Source organism: Schistocerca americana, chromosome 10 (assembly GCF_021461395.2).
Source record: "Schistocerca americana isolate TAMUIC-IGC-003095 chromosome 10, iqSchAmer2.1, whole genome shotgun sequence".
Classification (NCBI taxonomy): Eukaryota; Metazoa; Arthropoda; class Insecta; order Orthoptera; family Acrididae; genus Schistocerca; species Schistocerca americana.
This window is the reverse complement of record NC_060128.1, coordinates 79,835,097-79,848,421: the sequence shown is the minus strand read 5'-3', so window position 1 is coordinate 79,848,421 and position 13,325 is coordinate 79,835,097. Positions and strand designations below refer to the sequence as shown.

At 40.8% G+C, this 13,325-nt stretch overlaps 1 protein-coding gene across 1 annotated transcript in view; it reads right to left on the bottom strand.

The window, feature by feature from the left end:
* Positions 1-269: 269 nt before the first annotated feature.
* Positions 270-13,325, bottom strand: part of LOC124552643 (guanine nucleotide-binding protein subunit alpha-11-like) — a 150,489-nt gene continuing 137,433 nt past the window's right edge. Inside the window, exons 7-8 of the mRNA XM_047126970.1 lie at positions 11,629-11,748; positions 270-571 (exon numbers count right to left, since the gene is read on the bottom strand). Of these exons, the coding sequence (XP_046982926.1) occupies positions 489-571; positions 11,629-11,748 (203 nt within the window). The 3' untranslated portion in view covers positions 270-488. The remainder of the gene's footprint in view (positions 572-11,628; positions 11,749-13,325) is intronic.

The following is a 13,325-nucleotide window of genomic DNA, read 5'->3' as shown; positions in this document are numbered from 1 at the left end:
CTGGTGGTATATCCTTGAGATTGGGGGAGGAGAGAAAGACAGAAACAATTAGAAAAACAGTAACACCTGAGGTCCAGGGTGCCAGTAAGCAGTGCGGTCATGAAGGTAGGTTAGAATATGTTGAGTGTTCAACTTACCTGCTTTTGTAGAATGATTGTCCTTTTTGATCTCATAACCATTACATGAGCACACAGTATATGAATAATTAAAATAAAAAGATACTTAAGTTTGTTATTCTGAAAGCATTTTATTTAACAGTCAGCATATATTTTTTCTTTATCACAGTAATTCGTAAAACTGATTATCTTCCTTAATATTTACAGTTCTTACATGGACACACAATAAATTTGCTCCTAGATTTTCCTAATTAATAAAAATACCATATAATATGGATTTATAATTTCAGAAACGTTTTGAGAACAAATTGTTGCTATTTACAGCTCTTGCCAGGAAGCCAACAGAACACTACATCGCAATTGTCAATATTGTTAGAAGACGTGGCACTGTTCCAACATCTTCTTTATGATGAAATCTCGGACAGTCGAGAATACTGCCTCAATATTTTTTGTATCTGAAAAATGGAGAAAAGTGAAAATAACACAAACTGATAACATAAATTCAGTTATTTGTATAGAGGTTGACTGGTTAATGTGAAGAGAAAGTGCACATAATTTGGTATTGAACATTACTATTTAATTTTTTTGAATGGCTGGTGGTTTAGTCAATAATTAATCTTGAATTTTTTTTAAAGGACTGACATGCAGAAACTGCATGTGGTCTCAACAGACGACTACAGGCAAATTCAAAATGTTAAGCCGTGCAGGCGACCGTGGCCCTAGCAGACACAGCTCACATGACAAGTGAACAGGCCAACATGTAGTTCATAGCTCACCATTTGACTCTTAATCTCGCAAAGATTCATATCGTGCAACTTCAAACAAGCAACAGTGACCTTTCTAGATGTTAATAACAAAAATCAATTTAAACTGAACTGTGGTATAGAGAGTCACAAAACAAAGCACAAAAATAATATTCACATAAGCTTTGATTCCTTGCTCATGGTCCAGAGTGGAGTTATGTGCTGTAGTGGAAAGACATTCAACAAACTCCTGTCTAACATACAGCAAGAAATTGGTAATTCACACCAAACCAAAGAAAAATTAAACACGTACCTCATTATCTACTCTTTCTACAAATTATCTCAATATTTAGATTGAGGGACTGGAAAGTTCTGTTAGCTACATCACAATGTTTGTTAAGAAGCTGTAAGACCACAAATAATCCATATCTATACTGACATGCACTGCTTGACAATTGCTAAGGAACAGAGACACTAGTAATGATGGACAGTGTGAAGACATACAGTACATATGAAATAGAGATGGAGTGCTATACTTATAATGGAAAATTGGCATGTGCAAGTAAGTCTCACGGTCTGACGGTTCCATACAAACTTAATTATCAATACAGACAATTCATCCATCCTGAAAATCAAGAATTTCAATCATTTTTGCCTTTTATTGACACTGATACCGGCAAAGTATCAGGAATTCCAAGACTTTTGAGAATGTTATAATTTTAAGTTTGAAGTCAGGTAGCAAGTGACAAAATAAATATTTTTTCATGTATTATAATCACAAATTCACAATTTTTTGTTTTTTCCTTCACTTGCACTGTGAAAACCTGTTTCTTGCCAAATTTCATGATTATAGGTCAATGGGAAGTACCCTACAGGTTTTAATGAGTTAGTTTAAAAGTATCAAAATGTGACATAAATGGCTGTATCTTTTGATTGCATTCACTTAGAAGCCCAACAGTTTTACACCACCAAGGAACCAGAAATTGTAGTGTGTGATATAATTTTCAACTTGATACATTTATCCATTCCCGAGAAGAAAGTGTCAGAGCTGACATATGGACAACATGCAGTCTGGTAACAAATGAAAAAGAATTTTTTGTGTATGATATAATTACAAATTAAATCAAACAATGGAAAATCCAGGATGGAATGTAACAATATTATGTGAGGGACAGAGTGAGAGAGAAAGATGGTGGGAGAGTGTGGGGGAAAAAGAAGCAAAAGTACAAGGTGTGTCAAAACTAAAACTTCACAGCTTTGAAAATTCATACCAACTTATTTTTACAACATCTTGCCATCATTCTGTAAGAAAATAGTTCAAGTTTTGACTCACATAGTGCACTAGTGCAGAATCATGCCACCAAAGGTGTTAGCTCCAGATGCAGCAAAGATGGCTGCTTTTACCAGTCCCAGGCATGCTCATTACCTTTATGGGTGGTGTAAGTGTTTTATTGAAACTGGAATTTCTGTAAGACACATCAGATCCTCGGGTCATACACGAGCGTCTGAAGACATAGAGCAAGTGAGATGACGCTTTGTGAATAGCCCTACAAAATCAGCCTACATCTGAAGAGCTAGATGTCCCACAGGTGACTGACTGGTGTGTGTTAAGAACACTGCTGCATCTCAAACAGTACAAGTTTACAATGGTGCAAGAATTAAAAGGCACTGACTATTGTGTGGAAATGTTACATTGCTCAGACGAAGATTTCCTTGGAACTGTTACCTTTAGTGATGTGTTGACTTTTCACTTAAGTGGCAATGTTAATGAACACAACTGTAGGATTTGAGGCAGTGAAAATCCATAAAGATCTCTGGAACATGAATGTGAAAGCCCAAAATTGAATGTGTTTTGTAATTGAGGAAGAGCAAAGTTTATGAACCTTTCTTTTTCAAGGTGAAAAGTATCAACAGAATAATGTACTTAGATGTGCTGGTAAACTTTTTAATCCCCCATATTTGCAATGATGACCAAGATCACAGCATGCAGTTTATGCGAGGTGGTACACTGCCATAATACTTCTCAAACACCAAGGATTTCCTAAATGTCTATTTGTTGTTTATTTAGGGCAGGGGCGTTCAACAAGAAGGTTATCGTGCGTGTCCACTTGTCATGTGAGTGGTCGGACTGAGGTGAGCCAATTTCTTGGCCCCCTAAATTCACCGGAACTGACACTTGTTTTCTTTTGGGGAGGCATCAAGGATACCACGTTTGTTCACCCCTTACCAGCTTCTCTAACAGAGCTCAGAGCCAGAATCTGTCTCGTAACTGAAGTAGTCACGCCTGACATGCTGCAGCAAGTTTGGCAAGAAATCAAATTCAGATGGAATGTGTGCCGTGTAACCAATGGAAGTCACATTGAACCTGTTCAGGTGTAAGGTAAAAAAGGTATTTTGCTATAGAAATGACACAAAAACCATGTCTGTAGGTTAAATGGATAAATCAATTACATTGATGTAAGTTTTCAGAGTTGTAAAGTCCTTTTTGATACACTCAATACTAGTGGAAGTGAGGTGAGATAACAGAGGGAAGGGCACGTTATCAAATATTCTGGTTTATGAGGCGTTCAAAAGAATACTATAAGCAGTATCCTGAAGAGGGAGAAGAAAGATAGTGTGTGAGAGAAAAAAACAGAGCGTATGATTTTGATAATAATAAAAATAAAATACATTAAGTGTTTCAATGTCATAGTAATTTATTTACATCGGAGCTTACTACACGGTTTTAGCATAAGGTTCAAGAAATTCTAAAAGATGTACAACTTTGCTTCCGCTGTTTTTCCCCCCAACATTTGAGGCTTTAATGAAAACATTGGTTACACATGTATCATTCAAAATACACTCCTGGAAATGGAAAAAAGAACACATTGACACCGGTGTGTCAGACCCACCATACTTGCTCTGGACACTGTGAGAGGGCTGTACAAGCAATGATCACACGCACGGCACAGCGGACACACCAGGAACCGCGGTGTTGGCCGTCGAATGGCGCTAGCTGCGCAGCATTTGTGCACCGCCGCCGTCAGTGTCAGCCAGTTTGCCGTGGCATACGGAGCTCCATCGCAGTCTTTAACACTGGTAGCATGCCGCGACAGTGTGGACGTGAACCGTATGTGCAGTTGACGGACTTTGAGCGAGGGCGTATAGTGGGCATGCGGGAGGCCGGGTGGACGTACCGTCGAATTGCTCAACACGTGGGGCGTGAGGTCTCCACAGTACATCGGTGTTGTCGCCAGTGGTCGGCGGAAGGTGCACGTGCCCGTCGGCCTGGGACCGGACCGCAGCGACGCACGGATGCACGCCAAGACCGTAGGATCCTACGCAGTGCCGTAGGGGACCGCACCGCCACTTCCCAGCAAATTAGGGACACTGTTGTTCCTGGGGTATTGGCGAGGACCATTCGCAGCCGTCTCCATGAAGCTGGGCTATGGTCCCGCACACCGTTAGGCCGTCTTCCGCTCACGCCCCAACATCGTGCAGCCCGCCTCCAGTGGTGTCGCGACAGGCGTGAATGGAGGGACGAATGGAGACGAGTCGTCTTCAGCGATGAGAGTCGCTTCTGCCTTGGTGCCAATGATGGTCGTATGTGTGTTTGGCGCCGTGCAGGTGAGCGCCACAATCAGGACTGCATACGACCGAGGCACACAGGGCCAACACCCGACATCATGGTGTGGGGAGCGATCTCCTACACTGGCCGTACACCACTGGTGATCGTCGAGGGGGCACTGAATAGTGCACGGTACATCCAAACTGTCATCGAACCCATCGTTCTACCATTCCTAGACCGGCAAGGGAACTTGCTGTTCCAACAGGACAATGCACGTCCGCATGTATCCCGTGCACCTAACATGCTCTAGAAGGTGTAAGTCAACTACCCTGGCCAGCAAGATCTCCGGATCTGTCCCCCATTGAGCATGTTTGGGACTGGATGAAGCGTCATCTCACGCGGTCTGCACGTCCAGCACGAACGCTGGTCCAACAGAGGCGCCAGGTGGAAATGGCATGGCAAGCCGTTCCACAGGACTACATCCAGCATCTCTACGATCATCTCCATGGGAGAATAGCAGCCTGCATTGCTGCGAAAGGTGGATATACACTGTACTAGTGCCGACATTGTGCATGCTCTGTTGCCTGTGTCTATGTGCCTGTGGTTCTGTCAGTGTGATCATGTGATGTATCTGACCCCAGGAATGTGTCAATAAAGTTTCCCCTTCCTGGGACAATGAATTCATGGTGTTCTTATTTCAATTTCCAGGAGTGTATTTTCCATCGCTGACCACTACTTTCTCCAATCTTTTGGGCAATGTACGAATCCTGTTGTAACATTACATGAGTATGTCCTATATAGTCGGATCTACTTTGCATCATATGAGTGTCGGGGAGTCGAAACCAGTAGTGACCCATGATGTCATATCAATTTGAGATCTTTTTTATACATGTCAATTATTTCTAAATTTTATTGATTATTTACAAAGTAAAGAATTTAATTATGTACAACATTTAATAGGTAATGAGTTTTAATGAGACAGATATAAATATGTTTTGACATAACAAATAACCTTGTTGCATTATGCACGATATGTTTTCTCTTTGTAAGAACAAAAACTTCCGTGTTGCTCGAGTGCGCGATCAAGAAGTCGTCGAGCGCGGATCTGCTGTAACTTTCACGAATGGGCATAGAATTGTTAATTTACAACCCGGAGTTGATTTAAAAATTATTCTAGGGAACCGCAGCCCGACTCTGGTGCATACAAAACGCGCGCGAATTCTCAAATGTCGGCGCGGAGTTCAAGATACGCAGCTGGATATCGGGCGTTATCGTCGCGTGTATGATTCAGTAACATTAACCGAAATTTATGGACATTAGGTTGATAATAACTATCAAAGAGTTATACGAGTGGCATAGTAATCGTCTTGATGCTTAAAGCATGGGAGAAGCAATTTACTGTCGGGATACGACAAGTACAAATCATTCCACTGTCAGCTTGTTGATACGTTGCTTAGCAACTCATAAATGGACAGTGATAGAATTACTGAAACGAACTTTTAAATACCAATGACCGCTACACACACATCAGAAACTAATTACTCTAACTGTGAGTGACTTATGGATTGGATAAGTCTTTTTTTTATTTCAGCTAGTTGATATTAATAAACTTCTTTTGAGGTTGAAACTTCATCAATGGTGTCGCGCTCATGCAGTTCAGTAGAACGATAGATGGTACTAGCTGTGCTACTATTTATAATTTTAAAAGAAAAGAGAGCACATACGCGTTTTTCTTTTCAGAAATGTTCGTACTTTAGTCATCAGTATTCTCAAACCAGAGGCACGAGTGACGCTCCCTCACAGCACTACGACATCGTGAACCACCCCACACACGGCCCCCTTCTAACCACATTTCTGCATTGAAAACTCTGGGATATAGCTGCGGTACGAAGAAGGAAGAAAGAAGAGGAAATATCAGCGAAAGAAACGGAGCAAAGAGAGAAAGGGGGGTCAGCGATCCACGAATCGATCCAATTTGTGATTTCTTCATGAGATCGGAAGTGTTGGTCAGCCAGGCCATGCGTCATTGATCTAAACAGGTGATAGTCAGAGGGAGCAATGTCTGGAGAATACGGCGCATGGGTAGGACTTCCCATTTTAACGTTTCCATGTATGTTATGACCTATTTTTCAACGTGGGGTCGAGCGTTGCCGTGCTGCAAAATCACTTTATCGTGTCTCTCACTGTATTACGGACGTTTGTCTTTTAATGCTCTGCTCAAACGCATTATTTGCGTTCGATAATGAGCATCTGTGATTGTTTCTCTTGGTTTTAACACCTCATAGTACACGACGCCGAGCTGGTCCCACCAAATGCAGAGCATAATCTTGGAGTCGTGAATATTCGGTTTGGCCGTCAACGTGGAAGCATGGCCGGAATATCCGCATGGTTTTTTGCATTTAGGGTTATCGTAATGAACCCATTTTTCATCCCCGATCACAATGCGATGCAGAAATCCCTTCCGTTTTTGCCTCTGAAGCAACTGTTCGCAAACACAAATGCTGTTCAATGTCCCTTGGTGTCAGCTCACACAGGACCCAAGTTTTTCTTCCTGATTGGTGCCCATAGCCTTGAGACGTTTTGAAATGGCTTGCTGTGTCACTTCCACTAATCGTGCCAATTCTACTTGAGTTTGATGCTACTCTTCACTCAGCAATGTCTCCAATTCCGCATCTTCGAAAACATTCTCTCTTCCAGCACTATGCCAGTCTATGACGTTAAAATCACCATTCTTGAAGCATTGAGACCACTCACAACACGTTCTTTCACTAATAGAGTCCTTATAAAATGTACTTGAGAGTGTTCGATGAGACTCAGCCACTGTTTTCTTCATATTGAAACAAAACACTATCAACTCCCCGTAAACGACGAGAATTAGACTCGTAAATTGACATTTTCAATGAAGAACAACTTAATGATGCAGACACAAATTGACTAATGTTTGAATGAGGTTATGTTGACCGAGGTCCAAGCTAACTTCCTGATGTCTGCGATCTGTTTCTTTCAACCGCTACTTACTGTTGTTGCCACCTGTCGGCTTTACCGTGGAAGCAAAGTTTTACGCCTTGTGGTTCCTTGTGATTTTTTAAATAAAAAAAATAATAAAATAAAATAAAAAATAAAAAAAAAGGCATTTGAAAGGGATTCTTCAAAAAATTTGTAAAGTACATACACCATGCAGTAGATTTATGAATCTTAATAGATACATACTCTCACAACTTTGACTGTGTTACAACTTACACGATATAAAATTGAAATGCGCACTCAGCAGTACCAGTAATTTATTAAGTATGAGGATTAGTATCACATGTGTGCAGATTATGGCTATTCAAGTGTGTCACTGAAGGGAATGGTGTTTCTTTCAGTTATATGAAACTTGGACTTACTCCACAGATGTACATCATAAGCTGCTAAATAAATAAATTAATTTCCGTCTTTGTTTCGGAGGTCAGTCTTTCTGTTTACCTCCCCACTGGCCCCCACCCCATCCCCTTCCCAGCACCAGCCCTAGTGGGAGACCCTTCTGTCTGACTTCCTATGGTTTGCCAGATTCACTGTTTGGCCACAATAAACTGACACTTCATGAGTGTTGTCAGGAATGGTGGGGGACATGCCTTGCTCTCCTTGAGGACAATTGAAGAGAGAGGAACACTGAAGGAATAGCAACACTGACTGCTTTCTGCAGTGCTGGCACTCTTACCTATGTTTTGTGCTTATATCAGGTTAGTGCATAAGTTCATAGTGTTTTTGTTTTGCATGTTGGTATTCTGGTTGCTATCGGTTTATTATCATTTGCCATTTTTTATTTGCAGTTCACTGCTACTATTTGAATTTACATTTTGTCCTTTTGCAATAGTGAGTAGAGCTGGGGATGCTAGAAAACCAAGTGCCAAGTGGAGAAATCAGAACATTTCTGACATATTCTTCTGTTTGGGTTCAATAGAGGGATGGCAACAGTTGAGGCACCATGTATGAGGATAATACCATTGGACAGAGCATGACAAGAAAATGGTTTTCTTATTTTAAGGAGGACTGTTTTGACATTGTGACTGTACACTGGGTTTGATGAAGATTGTTCGAATGTATTGATGCATAATGATCCATGACAGTGTACCTGAGAACTGGCAATGTGATGAACTGTGATCATTCCACCATTGTGTGACATTTGCATGTAAAGAGAAAAGTGCAGAAATTGTGTATGTGAGTCCACATGGTGTAAGCCAAAATCACAAAAATCAGTGGATGACCATATGTGCATCTCTGCTGGCTCGTGAACAACACCAACCATTCCTATCCTGTATCATTACTGGTGATGAGAAATAGCATCTTTATGTTTACATAAGGGAAATAAAGGAATGGCGGAGCCCAAACAAAGCAGAAACTCCCCGTATGAAAACCTGCGCACATCCACAAAAGATGCATCTAGTGGAACAACAACGGTGTGGTATACTATGAATTGCTTACTAGAGTTATGACTATCACTGCTGACATTTACTGTCAACAATTCACACGTCTTGTAGATGCAGTCCAAGAACAATGATTGGGAAGACTGCGTGAGGTAAAGCTACTGCACAATAATGCCCTCCTGCCATCTGTTAGACTGACAAAAACCCTGTATGGGAGTTGGGTTGGGAATCATTCCACACCCACCTTATTCACCTTATATTGTGGCCTGAGATTTTCACTCTCTATCAAACACACTTCTGGATGGATATATGCTGCAAACAGCACTCAACAAGTTCTTCACCTCAAAATTGTATGATTTCTATAGTTGCTAGTTCTAAGTTACCCCAGCATTGGCAGACAGTTGTAAATAGTGAAGGAGAATATATTATTGATGACTAAATTCTGTGTTATGTAAGTATGTTGTCTTTATTAAACTTATGGAAAACTGCTATGAACTTATGCACCAACAAAAGCAGGGATGGCACAAGTGGAAATCTTGGCAGCACTCTTCTGACTAGCGTAAATTTTCTCCATTTTTGGCAGTACAATAAAATGGGTCAGCTTATTGTGATCAAACTGTACATGTGGACTGATGAATTGTGTCAAATTTATTGTTGACAGCAGATACCATCTGCCACCGTGTGTGTGCCGTTACCCATTCAAAATATTAGTTTACGGACTGAAATCCCATCCACCCGGGCTAGCCCTCACTTGAGCAGCTGAAAAGTATTGTGTGTTAAACAAACACTATGTGATCAAAAGTATTTGGATACTCCCAAACACATACATTTTTCATACTAGGTGCATTGTGCTGCCACTGACTGCCAGATACTCATATCAGCAACCTCAGTAGTCATTAGCCATCATGAAAGAGCAGAATGGGGCGCTCCACGGAACTCACGGACTTCAAATGTAGTCAGGTGATTGGGTATCACTTGTGTCATACATCCATATGCGAGATTCCCACACTCCTAAACATCGGTGGGTCCACCGTTTCCAGTGTGACAGTGAAGCGGAAATGTGAAGGGACACGTACAGCACAAAAGCGTACAGGCCGACTTCATCTGTTGACTGACAGAGACCACCGACAGTTGAAGAGGGTCGTAATGTGTAAAGGCAGACTTCCATCCAGACCATCACACAGGAATTCTAAACTGCATCAGGATGCACTGCAAGTACTATGACAGTTAGGCTGGAGGTGAGAAAACTTGGATTTCACGGTCGAGCGACCGCTCATAAGCCACACATCATGCTGGTAAATGCCAAATGACGCCTTGCTTGGTGTAAGGAGTGTAAACATTGGACGATGGAACAGTGGAAAAACGGAGTGCGGAGTGACGAATCATGGTACACAATGTGGCAATCCCATGGCAGGGTGTGGGTATGGGGAATGCCCAGTGAACATCATCAGCGTGTGTAGTGCCAACGGTAAAATCCTGATGCTGTGGTGTTATGGTGTGGTCGTGTTTCTCATGGAGGGGTCTTGACCCCTTGTTGTTTTGCATGGCTCTATTACAGCACAGGCCTACATTAACGTTTTCAGCATCTTCTTGCTTCCCACTGATGAAGAGGAATTCGAGGATGGTGATTGCATCTTTCAACACAATCAAGCACCTGTTCAAAATGCATGGCCTGTGACAGAGTGGTTAGATGACAGTAACATCCTTATAATGAACTGGCCTGCATAGAGTCCTGACCTAAATTTTATAGAACATCTTTGGGATATTTTGGAATGCCAAGTTTGTGCCAGGCCCCACTGACCGACATTGATAGCTCTTCTCAGTGCAGCACTCCGTGAAGAATGCGCTACTATTCCCCAAGAAACCTCCCAGCACCTGATTGAACACATGCCTGCAAGAGTGGAAGTTGCCATCAAGGCTAAGGGTGGGCAAACACCATATTGAATTCCAGCATTACTGATGGGTGGTGCCACAAACTTGTAAGTCATTTTCAGCCAGGTGTCCAGATACTTTTGATCACACAGTGTATCTAGAATTCCTTACCATTTGTGGACGCTTTAGTTTTTATGCTACATTACTTTCAGAAGATTAGAAAGTTAACTGTGAAATCTGAAAACTGATGTCAAGGAGCATTTGAACACTTACTCACCTAGAGCAAATCCATGTGGGTAACACAGTACCACATAACAGAAATCAGCATTCACAATAGCTTTCAAGCACTAGCTCACTTCTCCAACAATAGTACACACCTTCACACACACACACACACACACACACACACACACACACGCAAGTATGCTTTTGGGTGTCTGTGGCTGTGTGTGTGAATGTGTGTATTACTGATGGACAAAAGAACTAGTGCTAAAAAGCTAATGTGAATGCTGTTTTCTGTTATGTGTCACTGGACTCCATGCATCTATTTGTTATAGATGAGTGGTTCCCATTCCCTTATTTTATTTGTTGCTCCATCCAGGAATTTCCACGATTGCTAAACTCTTCCATTAAAATGTTAACTGGGGAGGTGGAGTCATGAGCTTGCCCCCCCCCCCTTCCTCAGAACTGCACCTTACGAGAAGCGAGCAGGTGACCTGGGCAATACATCCTCCCATTTACTCCCCTTTACACCTCCATCTTAAATACTATTGTTCTCTAGCACTCGAAGAAAAGCATATGTTAACACTGTGATGTTCTTTTCTGTACACATTTCATAACTACATCATTGTTTTCACTCTGCCCTCTTATAACATACCATCACTCCATTGTGCACCTCATACATTCCAGCTACTGTCATACTGAAGGACAGAGATTTTTCTCACCTGTCGCACAGGTGTAGCGTATGTAAACACCCTTGTTGTCATCGTTCCTTTCCTTTTCACAGCACTCCTGAAACTTATCTGCAATAAAGTTCTTTGCTGCTTCTGCATCCTGTTTGGGTCCTGCAACATATTTACCATAAATTATCTGCATGTTTACCAGAAAGACAGAGCTTTGTTGTGGAAGATGACATGATGTGTTCTTATAAACATATGAAAAAAAGTCATGTAAGTAATGGTTGTTTTTTATTTATTTATTTAACCGAGATAAACTGTTCTGACTAAATTAGGACTTTTGACATGACCTGATGTTGAAACAGAGCAAGCTGCTACTGTTGCTCTCGTATTTAATAACTATATTTGTATTTTTTCCCTTCTTTTCCTTTTCGAGCCTAGTTATCTGCATCAGTATACATAGTGTACACCCAAATCTGTCAAGATATTTTTAGACAACATTTCATGTTAATGTGTTATTTGGATGGTATTTTTCAGTTGCTGATTACAGTAATGTGTTTAGTTTTACTGAAAACCATATTGATTAAAAGTAAGGAATATTTTCAATTATCATTACCCCATGGAATAGTAGTTTTGGACATACTGACACATACTATTAGAAAGTTATGACTCCAGACTTAACAGCACATACTTTAATCTCCCAAAAACTAATTAACTTAACAGATAATATTGAACTCCAGACACACCCAAAATTACAATCGCCTTTTGTGCTGTTACACCCGTTCAGTTCCCAAGTTCACCATCACCAAATGACACCTAACATTAACCAGTTAAACACTAACTAGAAATTTGCATAATTTATTATTACTTCAGATATGCAAACTATACTTGTAATTAGGTAATTCCGAGTGTAGACATACAAAATAGTTCCAAAACCTTTTGTAAACTACCTATTTATTATGTGAATCAAGTCATTATTGGAATGCATAATGCAGCTACTATAATAGATCTCAACCTTACAGTTTTAGAACCCAATATGGGTTTTCCAAAATTCTAAAACCTCCTTTACACCACTTTATAAATATCGCTTCCAAACCAAAAATCCTCACTCCACGTAGAGCAATCTCACAAGTACTGTCTACGTACAAGAAGAACCCAAGAAAGCTCACAGAGGAGCAACAACTATGAAATGAGTACACGTACCACAATCATTGTTTTAATATCTCCGTGTCAGTATCCACAATTTGTAAAGTTAGATCCTGGAAAATACTTCGTTAATGTTTCAATGCAAGTTTGTGCTTATTTAGATCAAGTTATGCAGTATGAGATATAAAAGCCTGTCCACCATCTGCTGTGGAACAAGTAACAGTCTCCTGGCATTTTTCTTGTTAACAATAAGTGTTAGTGAAATATTTTGATTGATACATGTGTAAATGTTTACACTTGCATGAATGTATGTGTGGTGACCTACACAGGGTACTGTGTTCATCTTACTAATTTGTATACGCTGTCAAGTTTATGACAAGTACTGCCACTGAAATTTCCTGATTGTGGGGTCTAGCCTGCGATTATTGATATATGAACAGAAGTTTTAGGAAACTGGCTTCATCCACCAAGTCAGTTCAAAATTAGTAAATGTGTAACAAGTGAAATGAAAAACAATGGTGTTGTGCCCATTATTTTATAACACTATTCAGTACCGTCCGCAGCTCGAGATCTTGCGGTAGCATTCTCGCTTCCCACGC